This window comes from Rousettus aegyptiacus, unplaced genomic scaffold, assembly GCF_014176215.1.
Source record: "Rousettus aegyptiacus isolate mRouAeg1 unplaced genomic scaffold, mRouAeg1.p scaffold_m13_p_10, whole genome shotgun sequence".
Taxonomy (NCBI): Eukaryota; Metazoa; Chordata; class Mammalia; order Chiroptera; family Pteropodidae; genus Rousettus; species Rousettus aegyptiacus.
Window position 1 is genome coordinate 3,520,305 of NW_023416285.1, and position 20,237 is coordinate 3,540,541.

Here is a 20,237-nt window from a genome sequence, read left to right on the forward strand (position 1 = left end):
GTCGTATCTGGGCAGAAGAATTAGGTGGGCAGAGGAGGGTGGAGCTGTTCTTTTTTATTATAGACTTTTTAGAATCATTTGACCTTTAAAACTACATAAATTGACTTTAATAAAAAAAAATCAGAATTAATTTTTAAAACAACTTTTAAAAACTGATAATCTCTGGGAAGAAGAGTGGAAATGTGCTCCATAACTCTTATGTAACCCCTGCTTATCCGACAGCGGGAATGTGTTTAGTATGGCTCACATTAAAACAAAATGAATATTTTAATGGTTAACAACAATAACGACAACGAATCTCGAATTTGAACCCAGGACTCTGACTCCGTCGGGACAGGGCCGACGTCGAGCTGAGGACCTGGTCCAGCGGGACACTTAGATCTTGGAGGAGCAGGAGGCAGGAATTCCCAGCTGGGAAAAGACACAGAGTAATTGGCTGAAAACGAGAAACCCACACAGAGATTCTGGTTCGAAGCCTTGGAAAACATTTGTTTTCGTTCCTCGTAAAAAATGGATGACGAACAGAATGATTTGAAATGAGATTTTAACAAGAAAAAAACTAATAACATTTCATTAGCATTCTCTTACCAGCCTATGATTAAGAAGTCCAAAGACGGATTTTAAGAGTTTCTGTTTCTTTATAATAACTGTGTCTCCAGTGAAAACCGTCAACACCAGGAGAGAGTTTAAGGTTCGTTTGTTTTTGTTTGCTTTTTTAAAGGAAAACACATTCCTCCTTCCTCTGTTTTCCCCGATTTGTGTTTTCGCAGCCCCTTCCAGCATGCCTTCAGAGCTTACTGACGTGTTAAAAATCATTTAAGGCGAGTGTGGGTCAGCTGGAAGGGCCTGTTGCCTTACAGTCACACGGAACTTAATTTGAATTCCGAATATTGACTCATTTACTGTGTGACCCTGGGCCACCGACTTACCCGCCTTGGCTCCAGTATGCCTTGAACGGCAGGCGCCGGATGCCCACCTCGCCAGCTCTTGCTTTGAATTTTCATCTAAGCAACGAGTGAGGACCCTGGCTGGTGCTCAGCAAACAGAAGTCACGCTTCCTTTCCACACATACGAGAAGGTCCTCCAACACTGGCAACTTCAATGGGTCTGGTCGCAATCTCATCCCAGCCAAGTTCTCACCTGCCTCTGGAGCACCTCTGGCAAATCCTCGTCCGGAATGATCTTGCAGACATCCCAGACTGGGGCCGCGGCCTGGCGAAGGCTCCCGTGGGGCCCTTGGAGCTTCGTGGCTGTGGCCTGGCCTGGGGTCTGCGATAAAACAGGGTTCAGATCCTTCACTGACTTAATAAAGTACGTCTTGAGTCTCCAGTTCATTCAAGTTGTGGGAAAAAGGAAAAAAAGAAAAAAGAAAGAAAGCAAGAAAAAGAAAAGAAAGAGAAAGAAAGAAAAGAAAGAAAAAGAAAGAAAGAAAAAGAAAAGAAAGAGAAAGAAAGAAAGAAAGAAAGAAAAGAAAAAAAGAAAAGAAAGAAAAGAAAGAAAAGAAACGCAAGAAAAAAAAAAGAAAAGAAAGACAAGCAAAAAAAAAGACAATAAAAAATACAAACAAAGAACTCCAGAAAAAATAAAAGAAAACACCGCATAAATAAAAGAAAATACACGCCAAAAAACAACTAACAATCAAAGACAGCCAAGCTAAATAAGAAAAAAATACATAAATACAGAAATAAAAACGAAAAAACTAAAGAAAGACATAAATAAAGCAATCATAATAAAGGCCGCCGGTGTAGTACAGAAGCCAGATCAGCGCGGAGCGGCCCAGCGCCTGAGTGTGGAGGCGTGTGCCACGAGCCCGGTGTCCACACGTCCGGCCAATCCCAGCCCGTTCCTCCCTGCGCAGCCTCGGGCAAGTCCGTCCACCCTGCAGGCTCGGGTTCTTCTTCGGGGAAGAGACTCATGACGCCTGCTGCGTCGGCCTCCCCGCTTGGCGACGAGGGTCTACACGGACGAGTCCAAGCATCTCTGCGGCCTCCCTCCCCGTGTTCCTCCTCCTCTCTGTCCCACGCCGGCTGGCGTTGGGTGGGGGTGGGCGGCAGGAACCGGCGGGGCCTCAGGCTTTCTGGCTTCGGAGTCCCGCGACCCTGATGACCATGCTGGCTTATCAAGTCCCTGTCACTATGCCAAGCTCGTCTCATATGTCAACTCCTTCGGTCCTCGTACTGGCCCCATGAGGCAGGAGTTATAATGCCATCATGCAGATGGACAGACTGATAACGGGAGAGGGTAGCGGAAGTGCCCACGGTCACGTGGCCAGCGAGCGAGAGGCCAGCTCCTCAACCCAGATACCCCGTTCCAGGGACTGGCCGGCCCCTTCCATCCCCCGCTCAGAAAGTGCTGTCACCCTGAGCCCCTCCCTCCTCTGAATCTCAAAGTGTCCTGCCTCAGCTCTGGACAAGTAACAAGATATGGGTGGGAGCTGGAATCAATGGCTGCCTTTTCCTTCTTGACCATTTCCCCCCAAATTGGGGGTCCAGGAGCTGCCAGGGCCAACTGACTTCTCAGCACCCATATTTCTGCTTCCTAGGCCTTCGGGATCCCCCGGGGCCTCCTCAGAAAGACGGGCAGCAGTGTGGACAGAGACCAAGAGCCTCGGCTCCTCCTGTGTATGAGACCATCATCCTTCACTTAATTAATAAAGGTCGAAGCCCTACTATGCACGGGGCACGTTCTAGGTCCTGCGGATTCGGCAGGAACTATACCAAGTCGCTGCCTTCACGGTGCTAGGAGATAAGTGAGGGAGAAACACAGAATAAAAAACGTTAAAGCGCATCCTCTGCTGCCGGGCGATACTTCACATGAAGGAAAAAGGTTGGGAGCGCGGAGTGACAACGAGGCCGTTTCAGACAAGGGGAATAGGAAGGCTTCGCCAAGACTCTAGAGCAGACACCTGAGGGAGCAGACATGCACGTACGGGGGACTCACCCCCGGCGGGGTGACAGGCCCTGGGGCACGGGGCGTGTGCTGTGCTCGGGTGACAGCTACAAGGCCAGAGGAGGTACCACAGCACGAGGGACCGGGGAGGTCGCAGCGGTCAGGGGACCCGGGTCAGGAAGGGAGGGCCTTGCGGGCTGGGTAAGGACTCGGCGTTGCACTGTGAGCAGGACGGGAAGCCATGGACAGGGAACGAAATGATCGGATTTATGTTTTCCGCAGCTGCTGTGCGGGACGGGAGACGATCGGCCAGTCGGTGGGCTGACGAGTCTTAGAAGCCATTATGCCAGGACTCAGTGAAGAAAAGGCTTGCGGCAGAGGGCGGGGAGGGCGAGAGCATGGAGCCCAGGCTCCAGGGCCAGACAGACATGCGTTCAAGCCCAGCCCCTTCGTTTATCAGTCACGCGGGGGCAGGGAAGTTCCGTCAGCTCTTCGAGCCTCTGTTTCCTCATCTGTAAGATGGGTCATCAAGAAGATTCAGTGATTCAGCACGAGCGAAGCACTCAGCACTGTGTAGGACGCCCAGCTTGTCCTCGCGGACGGCTTTGCTGCTGCATCCGTGACCTCAAGTGACCCTCAAAACGGCGGCAGAGCTGAAACCCCACGGCTGGGCCCGTTGCAGGGGCAACGAAGCCGGAAAGTCGGCTGCCCAAGGCTGCCTGGTGGGCAAGCAGCGGAGAGGGCTTGAACCCCAGGCCCCTGGTTCCGCGGCTCGCGGTCCGCCGCGCGCACTGGGCCGCTGGGCCGGGGAAGCTCCCTCGTGGGCCCACGGATGATGAGTTTCATCACATGCAAATGGCAGGTGCGGCGAGGGCTCAGCCCGGTGACGCGCACACGGGGACATTCCGTGACGTCGCTCATGACCGTTTCCACCCACCTCAGCCCAGGGTCCCCCGGAGGACAGTACCGAGCTGGGGAGAACTCAGCAAGAAGACGCGGCCAGGAGGGGAGGGCCCGATGGAGAAGCGGACTGAGCTCCGAGCGGCAGCAGCTCCTGGCCCTGCGTGCGAGCCCCCGCCCTCTGAGCCTCGGGCACCTCCCCTCAGGCCTGGCCTCCTCCCTGCCGACCTGCCTCGCAGAGGGACCGTGCCACCTCCACACACAGCGGAGACCTCACGGTCAAGGCGATGACTAAATTAACTCTCTCTCTCAGAGCAGTCGTCTTCATTGAAATGATTATTTCATGTGTATTCATTTAATCTTTAATGAACATCTGCCTCTCCCTAGACTCTAGGCTCCATAAGGACAGAAATTCTGTCTTTTTCCCAGGACTATCATCACCTTTCCCCGGGCCTCCGCCTCCTCTTGTGGCCCACCAGGACATGGCCAGCTGGCTTCGAGCTGCCTAGCTCTCTGATTCCCACACTGGGCCTTCCAGATACCCCACTACAGGCACGTCACCCCTGAACCAGGCAGCACTTCCTGCTGGCGTGCTGCCAAGAGTACCCCCTCACACAGCTGGGGTCCCCGGGAAAGAGGCATCCTATTTTACAAGGACTTGCTGATTAGCTGAGAGGTTGCTCTAACTGCACCTGGACCCCCGGATGCTCAGCTCCGCTGACCTGGTCGGAGGCGCACCGAGCCTGCAGGAAGCCATGCCCACAAGCCACCCAGTACCGGGGACGGGACTAGCTGCATACGTTAAAGAGTCTCGCGCTAAATGAACATGCATGGCCTCTTGTCTGACGAGCGGGGGGCGTGCTGCGGGAGGCGCTCACAGGGAAAGCCTTCCCTGCCCTCTGGCCTCGCCCTGGACCCATGGTGGAGTGTCTCTGTGCGAGCTAATCCTGTGCACACAGGACAGGTGAATGTGGACCCTCACGGGCACTTAGGGGCCCTAAACTGACATGGCGCGCGAGTGCCCAGCCCGCCAGCCGCCAGGTGTGACCAGCAGTGGGGAAGTCCAGTCAGGCACCGCCACTACCCCTGCACCCACAGCCCCAACTCATGGCGGACGGGTGACCCGCAAGGGCATTGCAATTTCTGAGCTTGGCTGAGCTAAGCACCTGGATCAGGGGCGGGCAAGAGTCTCATCCCCACCAAATTTCCCATTGAACATGTGCCACCAGCATGGCCACCTTGAGACGCATGGGGAGCGTGCACCCGGCCCTGCCTCTCCCCACACTGGCACCTGCACCTCTACAAGGTGGAGGTCACTGGGCGGGGTCACCACACAGAGGAGAAGCTGCAGCCCAGGACCATCCCACGGAGGCCCTGGGAGGCAGGCCAAGCCCCGCACATCAGATGTCACTTACAAAACATAAATTCCAAGACAAGAATTACTAAGAAGGTCAAGACGGTGACTTCAGCATTAAACCTCAAGACTAGGGCCCCGCTGAGAGCAGGCCCTGTGACAGCACCGGCCGCAGGCCCACGAAGCCAGCCCAGCAAGAGGAGAATAAAACCAGAATGGACCTGGCAGGTCAATCCCGGTGGGCCTGGCCCAAGCGCCGTGTTGGACCCGCCTGGCTGCACGCGGCAGGCACCCTCCCAGGTGGAGAAGAGGACCCAGGCGACTTTAGAGTCTCACCAAGCAGGAGCAGATTTTATGCAGGAAAATGAAACCCCCTCCCCAAGATCAATGAGCACCTCCAGCCCGTAGGTCAACCAACACTTCCTGTCCTCTCCAGGGGCCTCTTTCCACAAGTCCGTGAGGTGGCATCCCACCAGCTTCTCCTGGCTCTGCTGCTTGCAGGCAGCCCTGGGACACTTCCCCCCGCCCCCTGCAAACTGCTCGCCCACCCCTCCTTAAATGGACGTGCTCGTGGGGTACAGCCATAAATCTGGTCCCCTGAAGCCAGCTCATCTGGAGTCCTCAGTTTTGTAGAATGGCCCAGGCCTGCCCTGAAATTCTACCTACATCGTCGACAGGGACGTTTGTACACGCTAGTCTCTTGGCCTGGATGTCCTTTATTTGGGCGTCCCCCATGTCCCCTCCTCAGGGGGCCCCCCACTCCCAGCCGCATCTCTCTGTTTTATAAGCCACCCTAAAATGCTCGGGAGCATTACCTTCCATGTCATTTTTAGTATCAGCAACGTCCACTCTCATGCTGAGCCGCTCGGGGACAAAGACTTCGTCTGGTCACAGCACCTCCCACGGCCTGCTGGCACGATGCACATTTCTCGCATGACTGGATGTCCCGGGATCTCTGCTGGCCATTTTACCCCTCTTACCTGAATGAGTCATATTAATCGAGTTGAAAATAAAATAAGAGATAAGAGGGGAAGGGAAGTTGGGAGACAGGCGGAGCAAGAAGAATGCCCTTTCGGGGGTTCTCACGTTCCGACCGCGCCTCTCCGAGCACAACCGCGGTGCATGGGCTGCACCGGCCCCAACCCCTCGCCCAAGAACACGTTTACTGGGCCGGGTGGTCCACTGACCGGGCCCCCGCCGCCCCCACTCCCGACCTGAGCAGCCCCGGTGACCGCGAGAAGCCTCAGATCTCTGCCGCCTGGCCACTCACGGGAACTTTACCAGAAAAGGAAACGCCGGGGAAGGTTCCAAGTGGTGCCTCCTCGCGTCCCCACTGAGTCACTGCCCGGTGGAGTTCCTAGCTCAGCCCCCCACATCCACACCTCTCCTCGGAGACCCCTGAGCGCAGTAGAAAAACGGGGGCTCCAGGTCAGGAGTCCAGGCTCCTGAGGGATCCCCCAGAGGTGATCTGGGCACATCGCTTGGCACCTCTGGAGAGCGGCTGACCTGTCCGTGAAAGGGAATAAAAAGACAATATCTTCCTCCGGAGGCCATGCTGTGGGTTAAGGGTGTTGGGCACAGAGTCTGGCTCAGAGCAGGCTCTCATTTAGGGGATGGGACCCTCGCGTCCTCACCGTGGACCTACTGGGTGCTGGCATGAAAAATAGGCTGTCAAACCACAGCCTGTCCACAGGAGGACAGGAGATTGACAGACGCGCGGGGTGCAAGAATAAAAGCATAAATGAAGCCTTGGGGACCCGGGCTCCGCCTCCCTTAACCGGGCATGGTGACGACATCAAGGTAGCAGAACCAAGGTGGTCACTCCGACAGTGGAGAAAAACGTGGCTTCACGCTGTGGCTGTCACCCCTTCCCTCCGGGGCCCGCCCTGTACCCGCACGACCTGTGGGTGGGTGAGTGCCCTGGGTGCCGAGCTCAGCTTCGCGGGCTGGAATCTGGTCTGGCTGTGTGACCCCGGGCCAGTTTCTTCACTTCTCTGAGCAGCGGCGTGCTCAGGTGTGCGAGGGGGTAACAGTGATTGCCCTGCTAGGTCCCCCGCCTGGTGAGGATCGAATGGGACCGAGCTGGACAGGCGTCGGGTGCAGGGTCTGGTGCTGGTACCTGCTCAGCACCCGGCAATCCCCTGCCTCCTCTGGCATCCAGGCCTCAGTTTCCTAAGCTGCGAGGTGGGCGCAGGCGCCTGAGCTCCGGGAGCAAAGGCCGGGGGGTCTCCACAGCTGGTGCACAGCTGGATGGCAGCGGGAACTGCTGGGCGTCTGAGGGACGGGCCAGCGCGCAGCTGGGAGCTGCGGGCTCTGTCTGGGGGTGTCTGCTGCGGACTCCACCCCACGGCTGAGGCCCGGCTGGCTCCAGGGCTAGCACAGAAGATTTGGGGACTCCTGGGCAGGAGCTGGGGTCGAAGCGCTGGGTCTGGAATCTGAAGACGCTTAGGAGGGAAGAGAAACTGTGCTGGGACCCGGGGCGAAGCTTCTCAGAAACCCTGTCGCACCTGCGGTGGCAGTGGTGGTGGTGGTGGGTGGGTGTGTGGCAGGAGTCGGCACAGAAGAAAAGGGGGTTCACCAAAGAACAGTCACCTCTCCGGAGGCCGCCCTGGTCCAGGCCGAGGTCGCTTCCCCTCTAACTCTCCTCTGCTCCCATCGTCCTCACTAAGACCCCCCCCCCCCAGAGCTGCAGAGCAGGAAAAGCAGACGTGCCCCAGCCTCGCGGTCCGGCCTGGCTAGCCTCCCTCCTGCCTCAGGGCCTTTGCACTTGCCAGTCCCGCCCCAGGAGTGATTCTTCCCTTGGCACTCCTTGGAACCCCAGGCTCCTCCTCACGCTTCTGCTCCCAGCTCACCGGTTCCCTCCGCAGGGGAGCCCACCTTGACTACTTGCATTGCATTTCTGATGGGTGCCCTTTTACTGGCCTCCCCCCGAAGTGTTCACCTCCCCCTTAAATTCGTATGTATTTGTTAGTGTGTTGGTCTTGTTCAACGCCGTTGAATGAATAAAAGAGCACTATACTGAAATGGGGGATCTGGGCTCTGCCCAGACTTCCTTGACCTTGGCCCAATCGCACGATACTTTCGAGCCTCTGTTTCCTGATCTGTAAGTGGGGCTGGGAGAAAGCAGGCTCGAAGAGGCCAGGAGCCCGCGCCCAGCGACCTCCGCCCGGGCCAGAAGCTCTGCTCTAGCTCCCACGGCCGCGTGATCTTACCGAGCCGTTCGACCCTACGCCCCATTCCCTGGTCTGCGGAGTGGGGGACCAGTGGCTGTACCCCCCGGTAGTGAGGCTTCGTGGGCATCATCGACGCGCCGTGCTCTCAGGGGCCTCGCAGCATGCAAGGCTCGGCACATGTCAGCCGCTGTCACATCAGGAGAGACAGGTCCACCGCGATTCCCCTCCCCCGGCTGGGATGCGGGTGACATACGGGACCCACAGACGGGGGTCTTTCCCTTTCTCTCCCTGCCCGGAGCCACTGTGCGGTGCCCATTTAGCAGAAGTGGAGTCTGAGTTTCAGAGCACTCGGCTTGCTGTACATACTCTCTCCCAGTCCACGTGGCCCTCACGGGAGAGAGAGGGCCTATCAGAGAGAAAACGGGGTCTCTTTCCTAAGTAGCACCCCAAAGTGCCAGAGTCCAGCCTACCCCCACGGCAGCTCATCCCAGAGGCGACAAACGGACCGGGCTCGAGGCGGGAGTCAGGAGGTGCCAGGAAGACCAGACGGGGACTCTGCCGCTCACTGGCAGGGGAGGTCTGAGGTTTCGCTAACCTCACCCTACTGCAACCTGCCCCGCATAAGTACCATAAGTACTGCAAAGCCAAGCCGCAGTGCAGCAGCTCCCAGAGACCCCACACCTGGCCAGATCGCTGCAGCCCTGCAGGTCAGTCACAACTCGCTCTGCACCGGTGGGGAAGGAGGCGGCGCCCCTGGTCCCGCAGCTGCAGGCTGGGATCCGGCCTTCGCGCCTGTAAAACGCAGGGCAAAGTTCGCCATGCCAGGTGCTGTGGGCACCCAACTCAGAGTCTCCGGGCTCCGGTCGTGGGCCTTCCTTCCGTCCGCCCCCAGTGGGGTCAAATTCCCTTTACCCCAGAGACGCATCTCAATTGCACCTCACCTTGGTGCTCCAGACCCTGAGAACGAGGGGAGCTTTAGGGGCGCAGCTCCCACGCCTCGCAGAAGGGCGCAGTGACTTCCTAGACATCAGCTTCCAGAAAGGTAGAACCCGGGATTCTGGCCCCACATTCCAGTCGCAGGCCACACTCTCTTGGACTCTCTAAGGAGGTACAGACGCCCCACCCTTGGAATTTGTCTCTTAAGCGCTCGTAATCAACGTCTAATGCTGGGAGTGCCAAGCATCTCACGGATCGTTTCATTTTATACCCATCATAACGCGAAGAGATCGTTACCACAACGACTCCACACTTCATCCGTGAGGGAAGCGAGGCTCAGAGAGGTTAAGTGACTTGCCCAAAGTCACACAGATGGTAAGCGCCAAAACCAGGATTCCTAAGACCAGGGAGTGTGACTCACAGCAGGCGATCGATGAGATGATCTCAGGGTCCTGACCTCCGGCGGGCTGGCTGCCCCAAGCACGGCTTCCCCGTGGGGGCGGAGAGGGTGCAGGGGAGGGGGGGTGGGGGGATGGGGGGCTGGAGGTGGGGGTGGGGGTGTGGGTGGTGGTGGTGATGGGGTGATGGGGTGGGCTTTTCTGGTCGCAGGCCTGCGCCACCTCCAACTCCTCCGATGGTGCTCAGGTGCTCCGAGACTCTGAGAGGGGGCAGGAGAAGGCGAGTGTGCGAGACTGGGGGGTGGGGGTGTTCAGAGGAGGGGCCCCAGGTGAAGGAAGGAGAGCCGGAGGCACCGCGGGGCTCTCGCTGCCTCCCGGCGAAGGTCTTGGGTTTGAGCCCACGCACCCCACCATGGCCTCCTCCCCCCAGCGCGCTCAGCTCTCCCCGCGGCTTCGAGTGGCGTCGCTGGGCCTCTCGCTGCAGCTGGACCTCTCTCAGGACCTCATTTCTCGGGCTTATCTCCCCACAATCACCGTCTACCTCGGGGTCTTCTCTCCTAAGATTACGTGTGCGCAGTGATCCCGGGTCCCCCCTCAGCGGCGGACTCCTGCGGCAGGGTGACCTCTGGGACACTCGTTCGCCTCTGTAAGCGGACCGAGAGTTAGCGTGGCTATCGGTGCCGGTTTCACGGCTGCAGACTGTGCGGCGCGTGTGGGTCGTGTGCGGTTGGGTGTCTGGTCGTATCTGCTGGTATGCTGTGTGTCGCATTGCCCGTGTTCGGAAGCCGTGGTCTGGGTGTGTATTTGTGTGCATGGCTGGCGATGCGTCCTTCGGTTTGTGTGCTCGGAGGTGCCGGGCGTCTGCGCGCTGGTTTGCCGCGTGCTGCATGTGCTGTGTTGGTTCGGTGTGTGTTAGACGTGTTTGTTGGCGGCGCGTGTTGGCGTGTTGTGTATGCGTCGATGTGTCCTGGCCTTGTGTCCCGTGCGTGCGTGGTGCGAGCGCGCGCATGGAGACCAGTCCAGCGTCAGGCCTCGCGCTGCAAAGAGCAGAAGCTGTGAGCCCGCGAGGCCACGGGAGGGCGCTGTGGAGGAGGCAGGCGGGTGCGACGAGAGGGTCCCGCGGGGCCTGGAGCGGGGGTGCTGTGCGCCGCTGGAGGGGGGGTCGCGTGGAGCGAAGGGAAATTCGAGAGTCTGGAGTTAAAACTCCGGGCGCTCCGGAGAATGGACGCCCGGTGGTCGTGGGCGGGGGGCAGGCTAAGGTGCTTGCAGGGGCCGCTGCAGTGTCCCGGCAGCAGAGCGGCTGCGAGGGCGGGGACGGAGCTGGGGAGGCCGCACGCCCCCGGGGGCCCGGCCAGGCCGGCGCCAGCCGCCAAGTTGAAAGGCGGCCGCGGCCTCTGCTCGCCGCTTCCCATTGCACCCCCGAGGGCTCCAGGCAGGGCGCAGGCCCAGGCCCGGCCGGCGCACCTCCGGGCCGCGCGGGTCACCACGAGGGGACTGTTCCGTGAGGGAGGGGTTGGGGGCGCCTCGCAGCTGTAGGATTCGCACCGGAGGCCTCGCGCTTCCTGAGTAGTGACTGTCTTCACGGGGCCTCCTGCGCGACCTGGGTCGTCAGCCCCGGGGTCAGCGAGCGGAGAAATGAACCCTAAAACTAGGTGCTCCGAGCGGGCGCTCTCCCGCGCCACCCCAGCCTCGCAGACCCCTGACTGCCTGGGCCTCGCCGACCCACTCCCGGAGTTAGGAGCGCCCCGCGGCCCTGCCGCCTGCTCATCTCGCCCCTGCCCGGGCTTCCCCGCCGCGGACCACGCCTCTCTTGGTCCTGCCCGCGTGGTCAGGAGCTGAGTTTGCAGATTGAGGCTTCCATCTGCTCCCCAACAAAACGAAAGCGCCCTCACGGACAGCGTGCAGGGCAGGTGAGATTCCCCTTTTGTTCCCCAAGAGACGAGGCTCGTGGTCAGGACACAGGACACCAAGGAGTTAAATTCGCCGTTAGTGTCGGGGTTCCCGAGGCCTGTTTTCCAGGTTTTCCAGCAACGAGCGCTTCGGTGCCCTTTTCCAGCCCCCCAGCCCCGAACAGGCACCATACGACCCTCAAGGAGAGGGGGCTAGGCACTGCGGGAAAGCGCGCATTTTGGAGTGGAATCTGTGCGAATCCCTGCTCTGCTGTGTGACCTTGGGAAAATCATGTAACCTCTCTGGACCGCAGTCATCGCCCTCGTAAATATTCTCCCGGGGGGGGGGGGGGTGGGAGGAGCAGAAGAGGCGGCAGGGCGCGGGAACTCCTGCGGACACGGTAGGTGGCGACTCCCCGCGATCGATCCGGTGTTTCCTGCCAGAGAAGGAAATCGATCCGTGAAGCACCGGGCCTGGGAACCTCCCGCCCGCCCCGCCCTCTCCATAAACTAGCCATCGAGTCTGAAGGACTGGCAAGGAAAAAAAGCAGTGCCCACCCGAACCGCACCGAACGTGGCTCAGAGTCCTCGCCCCGCACCCGTGAGCCCCTCGGACCCAGCAGACATTTATTGAGCGCCTTCTGCGTGCACGCCCTGTAGAGACAGGGAATTTGGAGACAGAAGGAGGGGCAAAGCCGGGGCTCTGCGAACAGACATAAAAACGAGAAAACTAGGGGGCATGGGAGTGGAAGGAACCCTGGACCCAAGGCCAGCGACGGGGGGGGGGGGGGTGCGAAGGTGGCGCAGCGGCGGCCGCGGGAGGGGGAAGGGGCGCGCCAGCCTCGCCCGCAGCTACCGCCTCCCTGGAGCCACGGCGGGCGCGTCTGCAGGGCAGGAGCCCTTGCTCATTACTGCAATTACGTCGCTCTGAGTTTCCCTGGACCCTAAATTGTCAAGCTTCAAGGAGCCAGGAGGCCCGGGAGCCCGGGCCCCAGGAGACACCCGATCCCGCCCCGCCATTCCCCGGTCCCGCTCCCACTGAAAGAACTCCCGTGCTGCGAACGCACCGTGAACTGAGAAAATTGAGGTCCACCGGGGATTCCCCAGGCGCCCTTCTTTCTGCACGGGGCTCGCTGACACGTCCCCCCAAATCCTGGGGTTGGAGGAAGGGTTCCCAGGCCTATTTTGTAGATGAGAAAACTGAGGAAGGCACACGGGGGTCTTCCCTACCCAAAGTCAGGCGGGCAGTGGCAAGACCGGGATGGACCACACCGGCTTGTCTGTCTTCGCGTTCACTGCTATCCCCAGGACAGGCGAGTTCCCAGGGGTGCTCTAGAAAAGAACCCCGAAGGTTTGTGGGAGCCAGGGTGTCCTGCGCGCGCTGCCACTCGGTCCGTCTAGTTTATAGAGGGGGGAACCATTTTTGCCTCCGCAAAGGGCTGCGTCCTACGTCGGTCCTCAGTGCCTTTAAAGGCTGCGTGGGCATGCAACTCTGAGGCCTTTGTAGGTGTAACTCTGCTCTCTTGGGGACGAAGAAGCCCAGATTCGGGGTCGGCCGCGCTTCTGGAAGCACAGAGGCCAGAGGCGCCCCCAGACTATCTGGTGCCGCGAAGAGGCACTCCACAGCCAGCTTGCTTTTTTCCCTTCGGGAGGGAAATTCTGACAAATTCAGATTGCAGCCTCAGCCGCTGGGGAGTGGGGTGTTGGCAGGGGGGGGGGAAGCTCCGCAGAGCGACCTAAGCTGAAGGATCTGAGACCTAGGGTACCCCAGACGTGCGCGGCGCCTGCTTCGGGTGCGCGGGCACAGCCGCGCGCGCGTTCTCGGGATTCCGTGGCGGAGCTCCGGCCTCAGGGGCTAGAACTGCACAGTGCGCCCCCGGCTCCGTTTCCAGACTGCGTCTGTTGAGACATCCACCTTCCCCAAGTCCAACGCCAGGTACTTGAGGTTCTAACACCCCTCGATCTGCTGGCCTCGCCTCGCCAAGGCTGCCCAGGGCTGTCCTGCGTGGCATTTGAAGGCGCCGGCCAGCGCGGGGCAGAGGCGCAACTCGGGGAGAGGCGCGCGCAAATGTGGTGAAAATTAAGCCAGGCCCCCAACTCCAGAGAGAACAGAGCGGCGTCTGAAACGTAGCTCGCTTTATTGACTAAGAGGTCATTTTCTGCCTTCAACATCCTCGCAGAATTCCCCCCAGAAGGCTGAACTTGGCGCTCGCTCAAATATATTCTCCTGGAAGCCTGAATTTAACCTTCTTTATAAAAGCAAAAACGAGTTCGTGAGAGGTCGGAGGCAGGGCTCGTGCAAAGGACACGACAAGGCAGGAAGCGATCGCCCTGGTTTCTCAGTAATTGTTTTAGGGGTCTAATTGGGGGTTCCACAAAACCGGTCTAGGCCAGCGCAGAGACTTAGAGGCGCAGTGCGATGCCTCCACCCCCCCCCCCACCTGGCCTCCAGTGGGAAAAACAGGTTTAAGGGGGAGGGAAGTGTCTGGATTAGCTGTCTGCAGTCATCAAACCATTTGGGTGATTTGCTTTGTTTTCATAGACAGGTTAAAAGGGGAGAAAAAAAGAAAGAGTCGGTTCTGGGTCGCCTGAGCCAGTGTCGATTTCAGCTTAAAGTGAATTGGAAAATTGAGCCTAATTATCCCAGGTAATTGCTTCAATTCTCCACTTGACTTTGCTAGCGCGGATCTGTCCTGTGTGTTAAAAAGGACACCCCTCTCTGTCTCTGAATATCCCGTCCCCTTTGAAAGTGGCCGGCGTAAAACTACCAGCATCACACTGAAAAGCCATTGGGTGTCTGAGGAGATGGTAAAGCTCAAATAAAGGACTAAAACAGGACAGAGAGCACTTCTTGTAGCTTAAAATTAATTTATTTAACAAATATAGCTATAATATAAATGATAATAAAATTTCAAATATACAGTATATTACACCCAATCCCTTCCAAAGGGATGCTCGAGAGCCACGCAAATGTACTGTTAAATAGAAACGGGATTTTTAAATTTTATTTTACATTTTTTTTTTCCGGGTGCTGGTAAGAGAGAGACGTCCCTTCAACCTACCTTTGTAACGCGCCTGGGTCACCCCCGCCCAAAGCGAACGTTTCTCGAACGTTTCACTGCTGCAGTTCTACGAGCCCCCGTGGAAGGACCTGGACCCACGTCTCCTGGCCTGCGCTTCTCTTCCCATCCGCTGTTCCCCTTTCAAAATGGTCCAACATTAATCTCTCCGAGCCCTTTCCTGCCTGGTGTCAAGACAGGGGGCAGCGCTGCAGAAGACCTGGCCTCTAGTCCTGGTCCCACCACTAACTGCTGGGGACCGTGGGTAAATCTCTTAACTTCTCTGGCCTCAGTTTTCTCACCTATAACACGGGAGAGGGTGGGTCTAGATTCTAGAAGAGCAGGCTGGACCCTCCCAGGAACTTTTCAGGAGGGGATCAGACTTCAGAGAGTGAACTCAGGGAGCGGCTGAGGAGAAGCCAGGGTGTGGGGGCATCAAGGGAAGGAGCCAGGCTGTGCTGACCAGGGGACCTCGCTGGGTACCGGCCCTGCTGCTTGCAGAAGCCCAGGACCGGAGGAATCAGCTGGCACCACAGGTCTGCGGCGACCCTGGGACCCTCTATGTCAGGTGGTACATGCTATAGCCCACGTGGGCCGTGTAAAGTCCCACGGGAGCCACCGGCAGCGCGGCGCGCTGGAAGGGGCTGGAGGCGCCGTAGAGGGAGGCGCCGGCGGCCGCGGCCACGGCAGCGGGGCCGCCGAGCGGGAAGGAGAGGCCGAAGGCGGCGGGCGGCAGCATGGGCTTGGCGGCCATCTTCAGCTTCTCCAGCTCTGCCTCCTGCAGTCTCTTGGCCTTGGCGCGACGGTTCTGGAACCAGATCTTCACCTGCGTCTCGGTGAGGCTGAGCGAGCTGGAGAACTCGGCGCGCTCGGCGATGGACAGGTACTGCTTCTGGCGGAACTTGCGCTCGAGCGCCAGGAGCTGCGCCGTGGTGAAGGGCGTCCGCGGCTTGCGGTTGGTCTTGTGCTTGCGCAGGGTGCAGGCCGGGGGGCTCAACCGCCCTACGGGGGCCGAGAGAGAGAGAAGCAGGGGTGAAGAGAGCAGCGCAGGGGCGCCGTGCCCCCGTAAAGTGGTAAGAAGAGTGGATAACCAGGCCCGCCGCTCGTTTTCCGCGCGGGGCACCTCGCGAGGCACTCGGAAAATACCTTCCATTGCCAACACGAACCCAGCGGCGGGGACAGTCTCGTCTACGTGGTTTTTTTTTTGTTTGTTTTAGGGTTTTGTTTTTTGTTTTTTGTTTTTTTTTTTTGCAAATGAGGAAACTAAGATTTCAGGTGAAACACACCCATGTTCAAGGCCGGAACATGACAACTGGGAAGAGGTGGACCCACCTGAGTGCCAGCCAGATGCTGCTCCGGCCTGTCGCAGCTGGGCCTCCGCCCACCGCCAGGCAGGCTGGGGCCACGGAGGGCAGTAAGGCAGTTGGAACATGCAGAAAGAGGCCCCGTGCCCCATCCAAGGCCACTTTTACCCAGACATTGCTCTGCGCCCACCAGGTGCTCAGCGCTGGGCTAGACCCCCGTAGCATTATCCAGACGCCTAAATTCCACACTTCCCTTTGCAACAGCCCTACAGGGTTCTAAGGGCAGTCCCCTGGCAGGGGGTGGAACAAGGCTGTCATGAGGGTCACCCCATGGCCAGTCTCTTAAATATATAAAGTGCCATGTGGCGGTGGAGGGGGCAGTGAGGGAAAGGCGCCCCATTTTATTCCAGCTGCTCCTTCTGATCGTCTCAGTTGTCTCTGGGGGCCTCTCCCACCGCCAGTGCCTCGGCCCTCTGGTCACACTCAAATGCGTGTGTGCCTGGGGTGTGTGTGTGTATGTGTGCAACGAGCCTCTCTCTTTGACCTGTGGCTCAGTCCTAAAACATCAAAGGTGCCCGGCTGTCTTTTTGTTAGGGCTTCAAAGTAGGCCTCAAGGCTGGGCAGAGGGTGCGCGCAGGAGTCTGCGGGGAGAGCCAACCGCTGCCACATCCCGCGGCTGCGGCGGATAAAACGCGGAACAAGTTACACCCAGGATGATGGGGATCCCTCGACTTTAGAATGGGGCAGGGGCCCTAACTGCCTAATTCCTAAGTCCTGGAAAGGACGCTTTGCCTATGCAGCAGCAACTTGCCTCTGGGGCAAAATGAACTCAAATTTGGAATGTTTCACCACCCGGGTTTTGTCTAATTATGCATATTTTCATTCCTTAAAAAAAAAAAAAAGATCCTTTGGGCTTTGTGGACCACCAGTATGCGAGTCAAACAAAATCTCGCGTTAACGTTCCTCTTCTTCCCCCTTCAAGGCCACTGAGAGTCCGGGGAACAGTTGGCCCCAAACTCGCTTTCCGCAAGGACACCCGAGGGGCGGATGCTCCCTTCGGCAGGGAAGGCCCAGCGCGGGGCCACCTCTTCAGGCCATTAGGCTCAGGGAGGGGCAAGCCTTACAAAGACTTTTAATCCTCTGATAAAAATCATTCCTTAGCATCACGCCATTGAATTCGAGTTGCTATTATGCCGTGCGAAATAATCGGAGGAAACGAGGAAAACTCGGGAATTTCCCGTGCTCCTGAAATATCTCCGAGCGCATTCGCTGGGCAGAGAAGCCAGGGGGCCGTGAGGCCTTGGGACGACCCCGACTTCGGTGGCCGAGTCCGCTTCAGTGGCCCAGTTCGAAGGTTTGGGAGCTTCCGACCGGATTGGAGGGGGTGCCTCCCACTAAGCGACTTGGTGCCCCGCCCCCTCCGCTGGACCTGAGCGTCACCCTCCCCCCAAGTGGTCCATTACCCAAAGCACCAAGTATCTGCCTGAAACTTGAGGGGGGAGGGGAATTTAGTAAGAGCTTCAGATCCTTCCCTCAGAGAGACACTTTACCGGGGGGTGGGGGTTGGGGGGGCGCGAGGCTTCCACTGAGAAAGTGAAACTCCGAGCGCAGGGAACATGTCCGCGCCACTCGGACCCACCGATTCGGGGGTAACGGCGGAGTAGCAGGGCTTAGGGTCAGACGGCGGAGCGGGGACTTCTGTGGTTAGTTGGTGGGGGCAGGAGAAGAGGGTGCTCCAACACCCGTGTTCCAGAAGTAAAGTCCCACCCGCGCGGCCGCCTAGCCAAGACCAGGATCCCGCGAAAGTGGACCGAGCGCCGGGCCTCAGCCAGGCCTCGAACCATCTTCCTGGGTGGAAGTGGGGAGCACGCAAACCCCGACCTCCCTGCCAACCGAGAGGCAGCACCGGCTCCAGGTACGGGCTGCAGGTACGAAAATGCCGGAGACAAGCAGGCGCCGGCGCGCGGCCTGGCGCCCTCGGGTCCCGCATCCCCGCCCGGCCCCCTCCCCCGCTGCCTGGGTTCTGGCTACTCACTGGCCGGGGGCGGGGAGAAGCGAGGGCTCTGCATCCACGGGGTCCTCTCGGACTTCTCGGGGCTCTCGGCTTTGACGAGCGCATCTTCTGGCAGCTTGAGGAGTCCTCCCACCGAGAAATGGCCGAGCGGCCGCGGCGAGGACGGCGCGTCCTGAGCGCCCAACGACCCCGGCCGGGCGCCCAGGGGCTGCGCGGAGCCGCCCGCTGCCTGTGCGCTCTCAGAGGCCGCCAGGGCGCTCTCCTTGGCCCCGGGCTTCCTGTGGTCGGCCATGAGCGCCTCCACGCTGAAGGGCAGGAGCGAAGGGGACACTTTGGGCTTGGCCCCCTCCTCGTCTGCGCCCATGGCGGCCGCCGTGGCCGTGGTGGTGCTAGGGGCCGGTCCCCCGCCGCCCCCCGCTGGCTTGCCGAAGGCGGAGTCCTCCACTTTGACACCGAGTGGCAAAGAAGTCATGTCAGCAGCCGGGGCCATGCAGAGCCGGGCCCCACCTCCAGCCGCAGCACGGGCCAGCCGCCGGGCATGGGCTTGGGGCGGGCTGGGAGCGCGGCCGGCTTCTGGGAGCGCCCGGGGCCCTGGCCGGGCGGGCCCTCGCGCGCGCGCCTCCCGCCCCTCCCCAGAAGGCCGGCTCCGGCGCTCTGGGCCTGGCTACCCGCTGGCGCCGCCGCGCAGGCCGAGCTCCCGGGCGCACTAGCCGGCTCCAGGTCGGCCGCTGCTCCCCAGAGAACTTGTTAATAAGGAGAGACCCGGGCGGCAGCGGCCAATCGGCGCGCGAGGGGGCGGGCCCGACGGGACCCATTGGGCCGCGCTCCTGCAGACTCGCCCGGGGACGCGCTGGGCCTCGGGGCGCGCGGGACGGGGCGGGGCCCCGGAGGGCAGAGGAGGGGCGGGGCGGGGAAGAAACTTTCCTCTGCGCAAAAGCCCCGCCGCCCTCTCTCTGGGTCCCCTTGGGTCTCCGGGTTTTTTTTTTCTGGGTTCCTGGGTTCCCTCGTCCTCGTCCCTTCCTTTCTGACGCCCTCGCCTCCCCTTCCCTTATCGCCCCTCTCACCCGCTCCTCCCATTCCCCCCCCCCCCGTTTCTGTTTCTCCCACAGCTCCTCTCCCTTACCTTTCTCTTGGGCCACTTGCAGGGCCGTTTTTCCCGGTACCCTTCCCCTGCCTGCCTCCCCGCTTCCCTACCACGACGATTTGAGTTGAGGTCCTTTCTTACATATTCCTCTGATAGTGTAAAAAATCTGCATTGTTATTTAATCTGGTAGAAAGACGTCATATTCATTGACTTTTTAAAAACACCTTCATTTTCTTCCTCTGCTTCAATCTTCAAAACTTTACCTCCGCATAAAAGTGGGCCTTTGTCTCTTTCTAAGCGCTGGACTGAAGTTTGCCTTAAAAAAGCCAGGCTCCTAGGACTACGGATGTTAAGGATAAGAATACATAATATTATCCGGAGTCGATAATCGACTTTCATACATGATAGGTGCTTTTCCCGCTCTAACGTCTCTGGCGACCGGCTGGGGGAAGGAGCCGCTGGGTCCTTTTGATACAGAACTTACCGAAATAAAACCAACAGAAACGTCAACAAAACAGTGATCTGGCCTCAACGTGACCTCAAACAGAGCGTCCGCAGAAACAATAACAGCCCCGATCTCCGGGTCGCTGATCGTGGAGGGGGTGGGGTAGGGAGGCACATTTGGGGGTGGCGGTCGCGGAAAAGAGACCGGTTCTCGGGGTGGATCCTTGGGGCTGGGCTTGAAAACTTTTATTTTGCCAATTTCGGGGGAAACGTGATTTTATTTTTGCAGTTAAAAAAAATAAAAAGAGGAAAATGGGCCGGGGGTGCGGGGAGACGTGAGGTCCAGGCACAGCCGGCTCGCGGGTCTGCCGTTTTCCGTGCCCCTGCTTTATGGCCTCTTATCCCCGGGCCCAGGCCGGCGCGGCTCCCGGACAGCCGAGCAGTGGTGATTGGCGGCTCACTCCGACCCGCCATTGATGACCGCGGGGTTCTAATCTCCAGGAAACACAGGGGCTGCCGTGGCCATTTAGGGGTAATTATCCGAGCGCGGAGGGACAGCGAATTCCCTCGACTTTTAACTGAGCGCAATAAAAGCAGTAGATTAGGGGAGTCCAGATTAAGTAAAATGAATTACTAGCGCGGGAACTTTATTACCCGGACGGCGTCCGGGGTCTGGCGGGAGGGGTCTGGCTGCAGATGCCGGGCCGTCAACAGCCTCGCATGTATCACAGGCTCGGAGATACGTCAGGCCACGCGGAGCGGCTTCGGGAACCCGCGCGTCTGTGAAGTTTAC

The 20,237-nt window shown here is 59.2% G+C and overlaps 1 protein-coding gene across 1 annotated transcript; it reads right to left on the reverse strand.

The window, feature by feature from the left end:
• Positions 1–14,530: 14,530 nt before the first annotated feature.
• On the reverse strand, positions 14,531–18,637 carry MSX1 (msh homeobox 1). The gene is made up of 2 exons (XM_016161214.2): positions 17,938–18,637; positions 14,531–15,600 (listed from the first exon to the last, which is right to left on the reverse strand). Exons 1-2 carry the CDS (start codon positions 18,404–18,406, stop codon positions 15,158–15,160), a joined length of 912 nt encoding a protein of 303 aa, XP_016016700.1. The 5' UTR covers positions 18,407–18,637; the 3' UTR covers positions 14,531–15,157.
• Positions 18,638–20,237: the final 1,600 nt, after the last annotated feature.